This window comes from Aotus nancymaae, unplaced genomic scaffold, assembly GCF_030222135.1.
Source record: "Aotus nancymaae isolate 86718 unplaced genomic scaffold, 86718_ANA_hifiasm-v0.15.2.pri h1tg000011l, whole genome shotgun sequence".
NCBI classification, from domain to species: Eukaryota; Metazoa; Chordata; class Mammalia; order Primates; family Aotidae; genus Aotus; species Aotus nancymaae.
In genome coordinates this window covers 75775122-75793452 of record NW_026988422.1, presented here as the reverse complement: position 1 = coordinate 75793452, position 18331 = coordinate 75775122, and the positions used below count along the sequence as shown (strand labels likewise).

Here is an 18331-nt window from a genome sequence, read left to right as displayed (position 1 = left end):
GTACCAGGTCTCGAATGCAGGTCTTCAGAGTCTAAATCCTGGGTCCTCTGTACTGTGCTGCTTGCCCTCCCTCTGAATCCTATGATTTCGGGGTCCATGGAAATCCCCCTCCTACTTACCAGTGGGCAGGTGTTAAATATCAGATTAGAGCCCCATACGTTTAGCTCATAGATTTGATCTAAATAGAAAACTCCTCTTATATTTATGGGAACCATTAAAGTTTTTCCAGTCTCTTCTTCCTTGGGGTGAATAAGCTTTACAATCAGTAATTTTTGGTATTTTTATTACTTTTTGTGCCATTATTTAGACTTATCATTAAATGGATTGCCTTCTAAAGAGTACTGCAGCTTTGTGGTAAACAGCGAGCTAGGTGCCCAGGTTCAAATCCCAGCTCTGACATATGCCAGCATTAGGATGCCTAGGAAAGCATTTAACCTCTCTGTATTTGTTTTCTCATCTATAAAATGGAGATAACAAGAATCTCTACCCCACTGTGCTACTGTGAGACTAACAATGAGCCAACAAACATGACATATTTAGAACAGTGCCCGGCGCAGAGTCAACACTCTGATTCTAGCTACTGCTGATATTAATCCCGCTACCTTCCACATGCTGAGCACCTACTATTGTCAGCACTGGGTTGGGTTGTTTTACAGAGACTAGAACAAGCTCAGAGAGGTCAGGTACCTTGTCCAAGTTTACACAGCTAGCAGTGGCAGGCTCAGGACTCAATTCCATGGGTGTCCAATGCTAAGGCCTCTTAGCAACAGTGTCCTATCTCCTGCAGGGTGGGTTTGATGACCCTCGGGGCATTAGAGGGGCAAAGAGAAGCCCAGTAGAAAGCAGAAGAGGTCAAGACCTGCTGTTGAACACACTGAGGTTTGGCGGGGAGGGGAAGAATGAAAGAAATGATGTGAGAAAGAACATCAGGTATTAGCAGGGTCAGAGGCAGGCCCAGCTGAGAGCCACATACAGGTGGAGGTTGTCTGGGCTGGGGTGGTGCAGAGATACCACAGGCCCAGGGAGAGAGGCCTCCCTGGCAGCACCATATAAAGGCCTGGAGAGCTCTCAGGGGTCGTGGGGAACCTTTCTAGGAAAGGCAGCCTTGGCTTGGTCCCCCTCTCACAGAGGCACAGTCAAGTGATACTGGGACCCTGTCCATGCTTCCTCACCAAAGCAGCTGCCCTCATGGGGAGGGACAGACTGGAGCTGCAGACCAGGCTGTGTCAGTCAAGGGAGAAGCTGGGCCCAGAGTTCCCTCGGCTGGTCCAATCAGATAGACCCTATCCCAGGGACCCTTGGCCTAGCACTGCAGACACTCCCATGTCCCCTACCCTGAGGCTCTGTGCCTGCTTTGGAACTGGACGTAAATGGGTCCCAGAGCTGGAAGGATGTCAGGGTTGGTAAGCCAGCTCACTCATTCTAAAGATGACCTGAAGTTACAGCCCACTTTGCATCTCACTGCAGGGATCTCAAGGCTTCTGGCAAAGTTGTCCTTCCCCATCACTCTTAATGGTGTGGCACTAGAAGGACCCTTAATCTCTCTGGGCCTCCATGTCCTCACCTATGAGACAGTGATAAGTGTCCTTGCCCACCCACTTCAAGGATCCCTGGGCAGATGAAAGAAACACAAAAGGCACCAAGCGCACTGCCCTGCCTCTGAGGGCCTCACCTTGAATTTGGAGGCCCTAGAGAACACTAAATAGAGGCTACATCAGAGGGTCACCAACAGAATCGGCAACACGTTGTTGGTGCTCCACCCTGCTGGCAGGCCCCCTCTGCTAAGCCTTCAGCAACACCAGCAATGGCAAGGTGAGGCTGGCCGGGTTCCCTGTGTTGGCACATTTGCACACCACACGGTCCCAGCAGCCGGCCTCCTCTCTCCCTTTCCTTCCGGCTGCCCGGTGCATTCCAGCTCGGACTTTCAGCTCAGGACTGGGCCCTCCTGGCCAAAGTCAACAGAGGAAGCAGTCAGAGGACAGCTCCTTGGGGTCTCGCAGATGTGGGGTACCAGCCCTGATCGTGGCACCTATTCACCTGTGGGAGGCTTCCTGAGCCCCGGTTTTCTCATCTGGGAATGGGGACCCCACCAGCTACCCATCAGGGCTTCCATGGACACTCTAGTACTGAATAGAAGATGCCAGGCATGGTGCTGGGGCCAGAGAAGGTTCTTGCTGGAGGGCGCTCTGCTGTGTAGCTGCTGGCTGGGGCCCTGCCATCCTCCATCTGCCCTAGGAGGTTCTAAAAGCTGCACAGCTTCCTTGGTGGCTCTTGGGTCTGGTCCGAGTGAAGGCATCGTTAAGATGGCTTCCTTGCTTTTCTTCAGCTTCACCACCATGCCCGCGGAAGGGGATATGCGGATCATGACATCCTCGGCAGCCCCCATATTCCAGCCTCTTTCTAGTGTATCTGCACAGGCCAGAAAGCTAAACGTGACATTTCCCAGAAGCCAAAGTTCTGGATTCATATTAGGTCTCTGATTTGAAAAGCAGAATTGCGGTGAGGCTGGACCACCACCTTCCTGTCCCTGTCCAGCAGGGCTGGGGATGCTGTTTTGCTACGGCATCAGCACACCCTGTAAACTTTCCAAAGCTCCCCTTTTAGCATAAGGAGGCTTGTGTGGGCTTCTGCTGCTAGCATGTGCGGATCTGCTGGGTGGGCTCCTTGTTGCTGGCATCTGAAGATCTGTCGGGTGGGCTTGTATCGCTGGCATTTTTGTTCAGGACCCCGACATGTGGTCCTGGGCAGGCCTTTATCTCCCCACTCCCAGCATGCACTATATTGACCTGGCTGGAGGGGTGGCATGGAGTGGATTTCCAGGGCAGGTGGCCTGGATGCCTGGTTCTGTCTGGTCAAGACTGTCCCGTGGGCAAGCTGCTGGTCCTCTCCGGTTCTCACTTTCCCATTTTGGAATATAAGAAAGCCAGTCTAAAAATTCCCAAGATCCCTCTAGTATTCAGAGACCGTGAGCTGCTAACCACAGAGAACTTAAAAGAATATTGCTTTAATTTTGACAAAAAATACTGAGCTTTCTTTTCTATGATGCTCTATTTGGTCTTTTAAAGAACCACTTGTAGCCAAAAGTAGAAACCACTCAAATGCCCATCAACTGATGAATGGATAAAATGTGGCATTCATTATCCATACAATGGAGTATTCAGCCACAAAAAGGAATAAAGTACTGACATATATTACAACTCGGATGAACCTTGAAAACATGTTAGGTGAAGGAAGCCAGTCACAAAAGGCCACATATTGCATGATCCTCTTTCCATGAAATATTCAGAATCGATAAATCCAAAGACACAAGAAGTCAGTGAGTGGTTCTTGTGTCACTGGGGGAGCCGGCGGAGGTGGGAAGGGCAGTGATGGGTAAGGGGTGCCTGTCGGGGTGATGGAAATGTTCTAAAACTGATGTTGGTGATGATGGCACAATTTTGTGAATATACTAAAAGCCACTGCATTGTACACTTTAAAGGTATGAATATTGTGGTAGGTGAAAAAGAAACCCGTTACATGAAAAAATAAGGATGCCCAGGCAGAGTGTGTTTTAATGGGTCTGTGAAGTGATACCGCACAGAGTGACTGAAAAGGAAGCTCCTTTAAAATTCTGACCTTGACTTATGAGACAGTCAACCGAATGTGCAATTTCTCTGGTGGCTTCCGAGACCAGGGTAAGAACAAAATCATTTTCATTATAAAGTGCTGTGTGTCTCTGGGGGCCTGGAACAAACAAGGACTGTGTGAGGAACTGCATATGTAAACGAGCCCACAGCATCTGCAGTTCCTGCAGTGCTTTCACCAGCGTGCCCAGACGCTAAGAGGCAAGGACAGGAAGGCGGAGTGTCAGCGAGTTCCACTTCTGCAGTGCCGCCTCCTGAGCTTGAAAGGACCGCGAAGGCCTCCCTCCTCCCAACCAGTAGAGCCCTCTCAAGAGCTATTTAGAACTGAAGAAGACGGGGGTGGATGGGGAGAAAAGCTCTAAAAGCTTCCCAAAATCTTCCCGTTGCCTGTTCTGGGTTTTGCTATCACAATGGAAGAGAAGGCTGAGTGGGGCCATCTGAGCCCCGAAGAGAGCATGTGAGATTCCAAAGGCCCTTACTTCAACCCAATTCAACATGGTTTACTCGACACACACACACATTATTTGCCACCCTGCGCACACGCTAGAAGACACGAGCGTCCCACAGCGGCAACCACTTCCCTCATGAGCTCCCAAGGAAAGAAGAGCAAAAGAGCCCCTTGGTGGGGTGACGGTGCTGTCCCCTAAGCACATCTGGGGCCTGGGGTCAGAAGGCCACTGTGTAAAGCCCAGCTCTGCCCCTTCTTCCTGTATGACCCTGGGCAACTCAGCCTCTCTATGCCTCAGTTTCTCCACCTGTGAAATGAGAACAATAACATTATCCACCTCCCTAGGGTTTTAATGGGTTTAATGACTTGATCTGTATAAAGCACCCTATCTGGGCCAGGCGCGGTAGCTCACGCCTGTAATCCCACCACTTTGGGAGGCCGAGGCGGGTGCATCACTTGAGGTCAGGCGTTCGAGACCAGCCTGGCCAACATGGTGAAACCCCGTCTCTACTAAAAATACAAAAATTAGCTGGGCATGGTAGTATGGGTCTGGAATCCCAGCTCCTTGGGAGGCAGAGGCAGGAGAATTGCTTGAACTCGGGAGGTGGAGGTTGCAGTGAGCCGAGATCGCACCACCACACTCCAGCCTGGGCAACAAGAAGGAAACTCCATCTTGAAAAAATAAAAATAGGGCTGGGCGCAGTGGCTCACGCCTGTAATCCCAGCACTTCAGGAGGCCAAGGTGGGTGGATCACGAGGTCAAGAGATCGAGACCATCCTGGTCAACATGGTGAAACCCCATCTCTACTAAAAATACAAAAAATTAGCTGGGTATGGTGGCGCATGCCTGTAATCCCAACTACTCAGGAGGCTGAGGCAGGAGAATTGCCTGAACCCAGGAGGCGGAGGTTGCGGTGAACCGAGATCGCACCATTGCACTCCAGCCTGGGTAACAAGAGCGAAACTCCGTCTCAAATAAATAAATAAATACATAAAAATAAAATAAATAAATACATAAAATAAAACAAAGCACCCTGTCTGGCCCAGAGTAAGTACTTAGTGCGTTTTACTTCCTGTTCCTATTCTAAGAACTTCCAAGGGCCTGGACTTTTGTGATACACACACTTATCCCATGGTTTCTTCACTGAGAGGAGCTGAATTGCATGGTAGGCCGAGGGTACATAGCTAAGGCCCTGTGCTGGCTTCATGACAGTCCTGGGCTGGTAGCTTAGGACTCTGCTCCCAGCTGGACCAGATCTTGAGGGTATTCACAGCTTGGGAAGCACAGAGTGGAAGAGTGGCTCCCCACACAATGGCTGTGTGACTTGGGAAGTCCCACAGCCTCTCTGGGCCTCAGTTTCCACCTCTGCAGATGAGGATAATGACATTCCTCCCTCACAAGGCAGCTGTGAAGATGAAATGGGAGTGCATGGAAGGAAGAGGCGGTACTCAGTGGATAGTGTAGGGTGCTCAGGGCGGAAACCTGCTCACTGCACCCGCAGAGCCGCTGGGTGACCATGGGCCATCACTTACCCTTCCTTCTCTGTAAAGTGGAGATAATAATCATCCCTGCCTCATTCTGTGGCAAGGCATGAACAAGGGGATACACGTAAAGCTCTCAGAATAGGGCATGGCACACAGACGCCCCGTGAGATCCTACCATTGACTGAATCATTCCTCTTCCTCCCCGCCTCCAAATTCATATGTTGCTGTCCTAACCCCCAATGTGACTGTATTTGGAGATAGAGCTTTTGGGAGGTAATTAAGGTCCTAAGAGTGGGATCCTAATTCAATAGTGGCCTTAGAAGAAGAGGAAGAGAGGGATCTCTCTCCACATGCGTGCACCAAAGCAGCAAAGGTCACGTGAACAAAAAGGCAGCTGGCTACAGGTCGGGAAGAGGGACGCAGAGCCCAAGCATGCGGGCGCCCTGATCTCAGAGTTGCAGCCTCTAGAAACGTGAGGAAATACATCTCTGTTGTTTAAGCTGCTTAGTTGGTGGCATTCTGTGACGACAGCCCACGCTGACTACTGTAAGAATTAGAGCAAAGGAGCAATTTCCCATTTCTTGCGTAGTGCCTAACGTACGTCCAGGCCCCAGTAGCTGTCTGTTGGCTGCTATAATAAAAGTGGCACGAAGGCCTGCGTCCTGGTAAGAACAACGTGATTTCCTTACCCTTATAGGGGCAGAAGAAAGTTCTGTTGATGGGCCCGGGTGCAGCCTCGGCGGACTTGCGAGATCTCCGGGACTATGGGCCAAAATAAGCAAACAACCTGCACCAGGCGTTTTCCCAGCTGGGCTGTGGCTCAGGGTCATTGCCGGCGGTTTCAGGGCGGTGCCAGCACTGCAGACCACGGTTTCCATAGAAGAAAGCTCCTCTTCCTCTTCTTTCTCCCGCCCACACCCAGCCCTGGGAGACCTAATTACCAGCCTCTGCTGTCTACAGTGGGAAGAGCATGCCTATATTGGGTGTTCACATGTAAATACACCATCAGGCTGGGTGGGCACCGAAGCCGGGTCCTGCTGATGCTGCTGGGCTCTACCCCGCCAATCCCAGCGACTCCTCTCTGGGTCAGCGAGGAGGGAGCAGGCTACGGCTTCCCACCTCCCCACCTATCAGCTGTGTGCTAGGGGCGGAGAGGATGCATAAAGCACATTGTGTCGTTATCTGCTCAGATTTACTCTGCAAGCCCAGAAGCTCCCAGAGGGCAGGGACTGTGGCTGTCCTGTTTCTTTCTGATCCCCAAAGCCTAGGACAGAGCCGGGCCCTAACTATTTACTGACTGAGAGGATCATCTTGTCTGCAAAGTGCCTGAAGCCCAGACCTGGCACATAACAGGTGCTTGGTACAGGTTAATTTCCTCTTCTTGAGCCCTGGAATGACCGACCGTCCCAGGCCCCCAGGGATTCTGGAACCTGTGATCTTTCTAGAACACTGTAGTCCCAAAATGGGAGGGTAACAGAAGCCACATGGTTAAAGCACACTAGGATTCACACTAACATTTGTACTGTGTGCCAGACACGGTGCACAGACCTTGACTAAAATATCCAATTTGTGACTCAGGTCAACCCTGGGAGATAGGTGCCATCGCCCCCCACTTTGTGGATGAGGAATGGAGGTTGAGGGAGGTGAAGCAGTTTGCCCAGAGTCACCCTGCTGGTGAGTGGCAGGACTGAGATTTGAACCCAGGACTTCTGGACTCCAGAGCTGGCCTCCCAGCTTGTCCTTGACAGCACACACGAACTGCACATCGATACAGGGCTAGACTTATTCCTAGACACCCGAAGCTATGCTGGTTCCGAGCTCACAGGCAGAGTGGCTTCTCCTTCTTCCCGTGGCCCCTGGCCCTGTGACTCCTCCCCTGGCTCTGGGATTCCTTCCAGTGCCCCAGCTTCGGAAAACACGAGCTGCATCCACCCCTAAGAAACACCCTCAAAGCCATCCTGCAGCCCCAGGCCACCGTGACACCTGAACAAGGGATGGGTGGGGTGAGGTAGGTGGTGGCAGGGCCGGGGGCTGGATACAGGGTGTTTCTGTCAGAGTGCACTCTCACTGACTCGTTCCAATTTCCTGCTAACCTCTGCCCACCTGGGGCCTCAATTTTCCTGGCAGCTGTACACACCTAAACGAGCAGCAGCTGTACAACTCCGTTCCCAGCCCCTGCTCCTCGCAGGGGAGAGGGAGGAAGGAGAAAAGGAAGCCGCTTGTGGTTTCCAGGGACAACACCTGGAAACACATCCGCAGGCGCACAAAGGAGGTTTCCCCTGGGAGGCAGGAAGCTGAGGCCTGTTCCTGAGGACGGGGAGGACACGTGCTCGGAGGAAGCGTGCTGAACTTGGCTCAGGGATGCACTGAGCCCAGGAGAACAGCCTGGAGCCTCTGGCTTGAGGAGGAAGGCGGGCCGCTATATAGCAGGAAGTCCTTTCCCAAGCAAGAGCAGAGCCCCTCAGAGGAGGACTCAGGGGTGCAGAGAACCTGGGAGCCAGGAGGACCCAGGAGCCATCTGGTCCTAGCCCTTGCAAGACAGCTGCATTCTAAGCCCCCGACCCTGGGAGGTGACCTGTCCAGAGGCCGCACAGCCACTTCTCTGTGAAACGGCAGCTCCCAGTACAAGGACAGAGTGAAAGCATGGCTGGTCCGGGGTCCTCCCTGCACAATCCTGTCAAACTCTGGGTTTAAGCAATGGGAAGATGAGGCATCCTTACCTACAGCTGACTTGCTTAGGTAAGGATGACCAAAAAGGGCACGTCCCTTCCCCTGGTTTTCCTGCAGCACCTGGACGGTGGACGGCCTCGATACCAAGATTTGGATGAAGTGGCCACTGCGGGGCAGTGGTAGCTGTGGCCCCATCAGGCCCCACATCTGCAAAATGTGGATTCCGCCACCCACCTCACGGGGTGGAGAACGGGCACAGAGAACTCTCCAGACGGCAAGTCACTCCCCCTTGCCCTACCCCTCATAAGCTCGGCTGTTTCCTGGACTGCGGTTGCATCTCCCTTAATGCAGCCTGCTCTGGCACTCCGGCCCTCCCTGGCATCTGGTCTCCAGGCCCCAAGGAACTGAAATTCCTTTGGTGACTGCAGCTCTGACTTTTCCCCAGCCCCACGTGGACACAGGAGGGAAACTGGGCTGAGGATGTGATAACTTGGGGCTGTAAGGGGGACCCAGAGCATGAATCATGGCCTTTGCTTGGACCTTTTGTGAACACAGGGCCTGTCTTGGATCATCACCGTGAGCTGGTTCTCTGGATAGATACACTGCCCTCCCAGCACAGAAATCCTCCCTGTGCTGCATCCAAACAGGTAAGCTGGAAAGGGGACCTAGGATCTGGAGACCACCCCTCCTGCTCTCCATGTCCCACACATGGCCCTGGTGGCTGAGTTGACCCAAGCACGGTGCAACCTCTATCCCCACCAGCCAGACTGGCTGAGCAGGGCCCCTGTTCCCCACAGAGCACATGGGCAGGTGTGTGGATGTGCCAGGGAAGTGTTTGAGACGGGCCCAGAGACCAGTACCCTCAGGGAGGAGGCCTGGACCCCTGGGCTAGGCTCCTCTGTGACCTCAGTCAGGGAACACATTTCATTTTCTGAGTCTGCCCTTAGTGTGAAGAAAGCCTGGGACGTGGTGGGCAGTAACAGCAATTCTGAACTCAGCCAGGTCCCAGGAAGCAACAGGAGAAGTTTTGAAAATGCAGATCCCCAGGCCCTGCTCCAGACTCTGGAATGTCCAGTATCAGAACCAGGCCGGGCATTTTGGGACGAGCCCCTGGGTAGCTGCGATGAGCATGCCCTGGAATCTCTCTCACCCAGAAGCTCCAGGGAAGTTCTGTGATCGCAAACAAAGCCTGCATCTTCATGCCGAAGCAGGCAGCAGAGCAGCCCAGGCTGCCAGGCCCACGCCACCTACAGCAGGCGGGTGTTCCCATAAAGATGGGACAAGAGGCAGGACAGCCTCTGTCCCTCCAGAGTCACCTCCCAAATCAGGGGCTCAGTGTGCCTGATGTTAAATACAGAATTCTTTTCAGAAAACATCAAGTTCTGGACTTGAAAGTTCTGGAATCTTGCCTCTTTCCAGGATAGTGGACACCAAGAAAAATGCCTCCAAGAATGGGGCCAAACATCTCAGCTTGGGCCTTTGTTTCCCACGGAGGACTGCAGAGGACCTCACGGAAGGTTTAAAGACAAAGCCAGGCTGGGTGGGTCCTGGGATCCCCTCACACACGAATACCTGGATTCATTAATTTAACAGGTACCTACTAAGCCCCAACTACGTGGCCAGTCCTGAACACTGGGAATGCAGATAAATGCAGTAGACAAAGGTGACTGCTTCGTTGAGCTGATATTTTAGTGGGGGCAAGAGACACAAGAAAAAGATGAAATATTTTAATGAGGTAGGAGGAAAAGGTCACAGTGAAAAGGTGACATTTAAGCAGAGACCTGAAGAAGGTGAGAAGTGAGCATGTGGACCCCTGGGGAAAGTGCATTCCAACAAAGGGCAGGTGCAAAGGTCCTGGGGCAGGCACATGCCTGGTGTGTTCTAGGAATGACAGTGAGGAGGCTGGTGTGGCTGGAGCAGGGGCCAGGAAAGGGACAGGAACAGGAGCTGAGGTCAGCAGGAGTCGGCAGTCAGATGACATGGAGCCTCGCAGGTCAGACTCCAAGTGAGGTGGGAGGACCCTGGAGGACTTGCTGTAGAGCCTCAGTCTGATTTGACTTGTTTATGGGTAGGAGATATTTTCAAATACACAAGGTATGTCTGTCTTGTTTGTTTGTTTGTTTGTTTGAGACAGAGTCTCGCTCTGTTGCCCAGGCTGGAGTGCAGTGGTGCGATCTCAGCTCACTACAATCTCTGCCTCCCAGGTTCAAGTGATTCTCCTGCCTCAGCTTCCTGAGTAGCTGGCATTACAGGCGTGTGCCACCATGCCCAGCTAATTTTTACACAAGGTATGACCGTCTAAGGATCATCTGTGGCCTTAGAATCTCCTGTCTGGCAAATAAGAAGATGTATAGGCAAAACGGCCTGCCCATGCTGCAAGGGCTAAGAGAGTGTGAGCATGTCCCTAAAAATAACATTGCGGACTGCCTTTTCTTAGACAAAACATCTATTGCCCTAAGCATTTAAGTGTGGTCACTAGGGGTCACTGGTGCTCCCCAGGCCAGCGGCCGCCCTGCTCTCTGGCCCAAGGCTCTTGCTGCACTTGGCAATGCCCGCACCCGACTGCAGCTCTAAACCACAGTTCAGTACTGAGGACAGATTCACCTCCTAAGCATTCCAATGACCTAATATCGACCCTTCCCACCAGCCCTCCACCACCCTTACAAGTCCATGCCCATCCTGAAGACCTGGGCTTGGTCCTGATGGAGCCCCCAAAAATGTAGCCCAAGAGTCCAGCACCCCCAGAACTCACCGGGCATGGAGAACGGGGACAGGAAGCCAGCCTCCACCGGCTCTGGTTCCGGGGGCGGTGGCTGTGGTGGTGGCTGCTGCTCCTGATTCTGCTGAGGGTCTTCAGGGTTTTCCACGGGAACATTCCCATTCTCAATGTTCTCGTGTCTTCCGTTTTGAAGCGGCTTGCTGCCCACACCATTTGCCGAGTTGATCAGTCTCTGCCGCTGTGTGGACAGGAGGCAAGACGGACGCCAAGGCGTGTGATAAAGCAACAAGCTACTGCTATGTGTTGGGTTCTTTACACATACCCTGCTCTTACAGGTTCCTAGACCAACATCCCTGGGGACAGGTTTGCCTGAGAATCACCCCAGGATCTTGGAATCCTTCTAAGTTTGGTTATTTCCATTTGCATGGTTGCCAGGAAGCCTTTGAAGATTTATCAGAGGGCCTGGGCCACCCCTTCCTAGTGACAGCTCAACAACCCAGCCCATGTTACTGATGACAGCCATCATTCGGGGCTCTCCCTGGCGATGTTCATAGCTGCCTGAAGGTGGCCATAGGGAAGGCCCTGCATGCATTTTGTAATTTTTAATTTTTTAGGTACATTATACAAAATGTACACTTACTGCCGGCCGTGGTGGCTCAGGCCTGTAATCCCAGCACTTTGGGAGGCCGAGGTGGGTGGATCACTTGAGGTTAGGAGTTCGAGACCAGCCTGGCCAACATGGTGACACCTCGTCTCTACTAAAAATACAAAAACTAGCTGAGTGTGGTGACGGGTGCCTATAATCCCAGCTACTCAGGAGGCTGAAGCAGAAGAATCACTTGAACCTGAGAGGCAGAGGTAGCAATGAGCTGAGATTGTGCCAACAGAGCAGACTCCATCTCAAATAACAAAAACAAAACAAAACAAAACAAAAAGGCTGGGCATGGTGCCTCACGCCTGTAATCCTAGCACTTTGGGAGGCCAAGGCGGGTGGATTGCCTGACTCAGGAGTTCGAAACCAGCCTGGGTAACACAGTGAAACCCCATCTCTACTAAAAATACAAAAAGATTAGCTGGGCATGGCAGCATGCACCTGTAATCCCAGCTATTTAGGAGGCTGAGTCAGGAGAATTGCTTGAACCTGGGAGGCGGAGGATGCAGTGAGCTGAGATTGTGCCACTGCACTCCAGCCTGGGTGACAGAACAAGACCGTGTTTCCAAAAAAAAAAAAAAAAGTACACTTACACTAAGTGCACAGCTTAATGATGTTTCACATGAAGATGTACAACATTTCCAGGCCCTTCAAAGACTCCCCTCAGATGCTTTCCTAGTCTACGTGCCCCTACTCCAGAGGGGACCAAGGCAAAGACCATGCTACCTTTTATCAACATTGATTAGTTTTCCCTGAAGTTGAACTTCATATAAATGGACACAAGTAATAACGTATATTTTATGTCTTGCTCCTTTTATGCTACCAATAGACACGAGATTCCCCCAGCTTGTCGCATGAGTCAGCAGTTTACATGGCTGTGTAGTATTCTATTATATGAATAACCCATGATATGGCTTTGCCTATTAATGAGCATGTAGGTAGTTTTCCCTTTTTGGTTATGAAGAATGCAGCGATGAACATTTGTGTACATGTCTTTTGTGGACATACTCACAGCCTTTCAGTGTGTGTCACTGAAATTTTTAGAGCTGAAAGCATCCTGTCCAATACCCTTAGATTCAGTGGGCTAGTGGCTGATGTGAGACTAAAGCTCTGAATTCCTTCCTTCTGGACCCGGCTTCTCCAGCTCTGCACTCTGCCTTCCAGGTAGCCCAATCGCAACGTGCGGAAGATAAAGTCTTCCCAGCAGCTTAGAACATTTCGGGCATAATAACCAGTATCTTAGCAACTTATCAAAACCTATTCCTTTCCTGGCTATATATGCCATGAAAAATATACTATAAACCCCAATCTCTACATCTTTAAAAGTTGTTCAACCCTCCCCACCCTCAGCACCCAGTGGGTACAATTAACACATGCCTGAAAGGTGGCCTGGATCGTGTAAAATTTCATTGATCCAAATTTCACTGAATTGGACCAAAATGATTTGCAATGATTCAAAGCTTTGGAAAAGTGTTTCCTTTTCTTAATATACTCTCTACAGAAAAGGCACAGTACACATGAAGTCAAAGCAGAAATGTTTACAATATAGAACCTGTAAGCACTGTGAAATACTGTTCTTGCATAGAACCTATGTGTTAACTCCTAATTATCAGTGATCACAGTTTGAAGTCTACCAACCCATCTGCTTCTCAAAGTACTTAAAATTCCAAAATAAGCAGACGTGTAACAAAGACTGGAAAAGTTGGTGAGCAATGACCCTATCTTTGCTATGCTGTTTATACATTAAATAACATTAAAATTATTATCTCTGTAAATGAGAAATAAAAGCACCCCATTTAAACACAGCAAGAGTATAAAGGAAGCCCCAGGGCTGGACACGGTGGCTCACACCTCTGATCTCAGCACTTTGGGAAGTGGAGGCGGGCGGATCATGAGATCAGGAGATCGAGACCATCCTGGCTAACATGGTGAAACCTCATCTCAACTAAAAATACAAAAAAAAATTAGCTGGGCGTGGTGGTGCATGCCTGTAGTCCCAGCTACTCAGGAGGCTGAGGCAGGAGAATCACTTGAACCCAGGAGGCGGAAGTTACAGTGAGCTGAGATCGTGCCACTGCACTCCAGCCTGGAGACAGGGTGAGACTCAAAAAAAAAAAAAAAGATAGAAAGAAAAAATGAAAAGGAAGCCCCAGAGGTCACTGTTGCTCATTGGTGTCTTAGGTTTCATCACAGAGAACAGGTGTGAACTCACCTTTTCTGTTTTACCCTAAATAACATTTTAAAGAAACAATCCATGCTTCAGACGGGCCTTTCTCCAATTAGTTCCACTCTAGTGCCTGACAAAATACTTAGTGAAACATCTCAGCCAGGGTATTCGATTGCTGCAGGCTTTAACATATCTTCTCAAAGGATACTTTGCTGCCTGTGGGTGATGGGCAGGCTTCCGGAGGCCCCAGGGCATCCTTCCTTAAACAGGTGCAGTGATCAATGGCACCAGGAAGAGCCCTAACTAGCCAGGGCCTCCTGTATCCACTGCTGCTCACTTTTACAGTCCTTCAAGCAAACTTACCTCATTAATGATGATCCTGCTGGCCATCCGTAGTCGGGTCCTGGGCCCAAACTTGTTGGTGATCATGATTCGTAAGCCTGCTTCTGGGAAGGTGAACTTGGGAGGGCTGGAGCTCATGATCTCGTCCACCATCACCACGGGGCTCTTGCCATACTGTGGCTTCTCCTTCACTGTTGAGCACAACGCCACGATTAGTGCTGGTCTCTCTGAGAACACCCAAGTGCTGGGGTCACTGACTTCCCCTTGCCTTGTGAGCTGCCCTAGGCTGTGGTCCCAGCAGGTGGCAGCCACCTGGAAGTCTGGATGCCTGGCTTCAACTCCTCATGTCAGGCAAAGTGGGTCACTGGCTTTGAAACACCTGCTGACCTAGCTTGTGAAGCCCAGTGGGTCCCCTTGCTCGAAGACCACTCACGGGCAATTAATGCTCTTCTCCCTCTCTTCTGGGGCCCAGTCTTGGCTAATTACAAGGGTCTTTCTGTTCCTCATCTATGCCTTACCAGGGCAGCCCACTTACAATACAGACAGGGGCCTATCACTTTTCACCCATGATTATGAGGGGACCTTTCTTTCCTCCGTTTATAGAGGCCCAGATGAATTTTTGCAAATCAACAAGGTCCCCAGGGTGGGGAAAATGCTGCAGAGCAGCAAGCACTGGCTCTGAACTTCCTTCGAGGCCACCTACTCTGGTCTGCAGGAGAGGATGTTTGTAACTTTGTTCTTTATAGGGCAAGTGGTAAGGTCAGAGATTTAGATCATGGGCCTTAGACAGGCAACGGAGGCTCAGGAGAGGGGCCTGCTTGTTTGAGGATGCACGGTGAGCTGCAGGCTGAGCACAGTGACTTTATAAACCCTGACACCCTCCAGAGGGAGGCTGGTCTCTCTGACCCTTTCCTTCCCCTCACAAGAGGTAGGAACAAAACTCCTTGTCCCCAGACCTCTTCCTTGCCATCTTCATAAACCTGCACCGTGCCGGTATCCTTGGGGATTTGACATTTGACTCCGATCCCTAGGAGAGTCTGGTTACAAAACCACTCATGAACACAGGCAGTGTTCCCCTCCAAAGGGCTGTAAAAATGGCTGTGCCTGTTCCTCTGCACTGGTTACCAGCTTCCGGTGAGTGCCCATTATGGGCTATAGGGTAACCAGGGAATCAGTCCATTGAGCAAACCCGTGCAAGAGTTAATAGCACAAAAATGCACAAAGGCACACAGACACACACACTCCTCACCAAACAGGCAGCAAGGCTCAGCAGACAGGAGGCATGTGGGTTAGAAAACAAAGCCAGGAGAACATGCATTCGTCAGAGACGGCCGCGAACCTCTAATGAGGCTCACGGTGCATCGGTGGGCCGGGCTTAGGTTGGTTGTTTTGCTTGAAATGCAGGTGTTACCACGTGGAAGAAAGCTGACTACTTACAATTTAGAAGAGGAAGAGAGTTAAGGAGACAAAGGCCAACAGAGATTGCCAGAGACGATTAGCGTGCGGTGGGTGCCGAGAGTCTGGGGCAGCACTCTTGGTGGTGGCGAAGACGCCGGGGGTTATGTGGAGGAGGGTGTTAGTAGCGGGCTCCTTCTATGGGGCGCTTCAGTGTTTGGGGCCCCTGGGCTTTGGGATGGCTCCTGTCCTGGCTGATTCAATGGCTCTGCTTCCACTCTGAGGAGCAGGAGTGCCCCCACAGCTCACGCCCTCAACCCCTCACTGATGCTGAAAAGCTCAAATCCCTCTCTGCTCAGGAGCCTCCATCCCAGCAGGAGGTGGAACCCACAGAAACCGCAGGCTCTGGGCTCCATCCGACAGAACCAGCCCCATGCCAGGTACTGCTCAGGGAACAACTGGGCTCAGAGGGAGGGAGCCTGGAGTCTGTGAGACACGAGTCCAGGAGTCCAGGCCTGCGCCTCCACGTCCTTACGTACTCTCTAGGGAGCTTTCTCCCTTGGCCCTTATCTAAATGCATTCACTCTGATAAAAGCTACAGGAAGATGGGATTCTCCCTCCTTCCCCAGGATGCCTGGCCCTCAGGACACCTTGTCCTGGTGCCCTCTGACCAACGGCAGGACAAGGTGGTGTGCCCACGCCTGGAGTGGCTGCCCAGACAAAAACCCAATGACAGCACATTCTCCTGGCAGTTCAGCCCAAGGCCGGGCATCACCCCAACTCTCCGCACTCCAAACCAAGGCCATGCCCAGGGCCGGAGCAGCCCGGAAGGGTCCACAGTGAGCCTCCCGGGTGAGGCCGGAGGCAGGTGGCCCTGGCTGTCAAGCTGTGTGCAAGGCCACCCGAGCACCACCAGGAGGCTGCTTTGGCGAGCTGAGCCATGCAGCCTTTAAGAATGTTTCAGTACCCAAAGGCCTTTTATCAGTGTGATGGGAAAAAGGCTTTCTCCTCGCCTTTCCTGTAAAGAAGTTGGAGAGAAATACAACTGAGAACAGCTTGATCAGGCCTGAGAGAGAGTGTGTGCTCTTGAGAGGATCTCCCAGCCATCAACCCATGTCTTCCTTTTGGTGGGGTAGCCGCACAGTGACCTGCCTGCTGCTAGGCACGGGCAGGAAAACTCCGGTGTCATCTCCAGCCAGAAGTTTCCATGGCAGCACCCTTAGGAAAGGAAAAGCCCCCAGTCCCGGCCTCCCCAGTCCCAGCCGGGGTGTTACCGGGGCTCCTTCCTCCTGTTCAGTCATGTCTACGCAGGGGACAGTGAAGAGCAGTGACTCTCACGTGGCCCTCTGGGAGCCTCTTATGAGAGAGTCAGTAAAAAGTGGGGTGAAGAAATCCCCACATCTGCCTCTCCAGGCCTCCCCCTTCTGTGACTCCAGGCGCCCAGGCCTGCACCCCCGCTTCCCTCCGCACTCCCTGGGGACTGTTTTCCCCCTTGGCCCTTATCTAAATGCGTTCCCTCTGATAAAAGCTGCAGGAAGACGGGATTCTCCCTCCTTCCCAGTGCTTGGGGGCAGTCCCATGTCCAATCTTCCAGTTTTCTAGAAAATGTCCTGGACTTAAAGAGATTAGGGAAAAAATAAACTTTCAGGGGAGTCCCACTGTCACAGGCACAAGAGTGATGGAGACAGGCACAGCAGTGCCAGAAAAGGCACCGTGTGGGTGGCGGCCTCCAGGGAGCCTGGGTTGCCGGGGAGGGTGAGGAGCTGAGGCTCCCAGGTTGCGAATGAGGAGTGCTTCCCGCAGGGTCCTGGGAAGTCTCCTTGGTCAGTCACAGGGTGGTAGGTGGCTCTCGGGTGAGCATCTCCCACTGGACTGAGTGACTCAGCACACAGTACTTCTCTTCTTTGCCACGAAGGCCCAGAGGACCCAGGAGCACCACATATAGGACAGGGCAGCAACCAGCCCGGTCCTGCCAGCCTGTGTGTGGGGACCAGTGATGGGTGTCTCGGGGCCACTGCGTCTGTGGAGCTAAAATCCGACACAGCAGCCCACATGGCTCCTTCCCCTTCTGAGGTTGTCCTGGAAACTGGCTTCCCCTGGGGTAGGCTGCTTGGCATTTATGAAACACGACATGCGAACCAAACTCCACGTCCATCAGCTCCTCAGCTCCTCAGCTCCGCCCCTCGTGGGTGGGCCTCGGCAGCCAGGCTGTGGCCTGGACGGCACCCCTCACCCCAGCAGGCTTCTTCCTTCTAGAGGGAGAGACCCCTCCCTCTTGGGGGTTACCTGAGACAGGGCAGAACAGACTCCCAAAATGCACATGGGAGGAAACCCCTGCCTTCATTGGCCACAGGATGATGACTGGAGAAGGGGCCCAGAAATACAGATTCTGGCTCCCAGATGTCCCAGACACATCTGAGAACACCTGGTCCCACCACTGACATCACAAAAGAGATCACCTGAAAGAGGACGTGATTAGCCGCAGGCCGTGGGGAATGACGGGGAAAGACCCCCAGATGCCAGTGCAAGGCACTTGTCTGCTGAAGGCCTTGACCGGCACCGCGGGTGGAGCTCAGACCTGTTCGTCCATAGTGATGGCAAGAACCGCCCAGGATCTCCCACTGGTCTGGGCTAGCGTGAACTCTCAGCTGTCCCCACAAAGGGAGCCACCTGGTCACTGGCCTTGGATTATTCAGGTTTCCAAGGAAGCCATCAGTCAGACCCAGGTGACTTGGAGAATTCGATAAGACATGACAGGAAGAGGCTCTGGAGGCCCAGACCCCCACTTCCCGGACAAGGAGTCTGAAGAGCCGCGGAGGAGATGAGGCTG

General features: G+C 52.2%; 1 protein-coding gene across 2 annotated transcripts in view; it reads right to left on the bottom strand.

The window, feature by feature from the left end:
• The window catches only part of SLC24A4 (solute carrier family 24 member 4), a 172062-nt gene that overhangs the window by 31440 nt on the left and 122291 nt on the right, over positions 1-18331 (bottom strand). For both annotated transcript variants that reach the window (XM_012453138.3, XM_012453139.3), the window contains exons 11-12: positions 14128-14297; positions 10979-11183 (exon numbers count right to left, since the gene is read on the bottom strand). In XM_012453138.3, coding sequence (XP_012308561.1) covers positions 10979-11183; positions 14128-14297 — 375 coding nt within the window. The remainder of the gene's footprint in view (positions 1-10978; positions 11184-14127; positions 14298-18331) is intronic.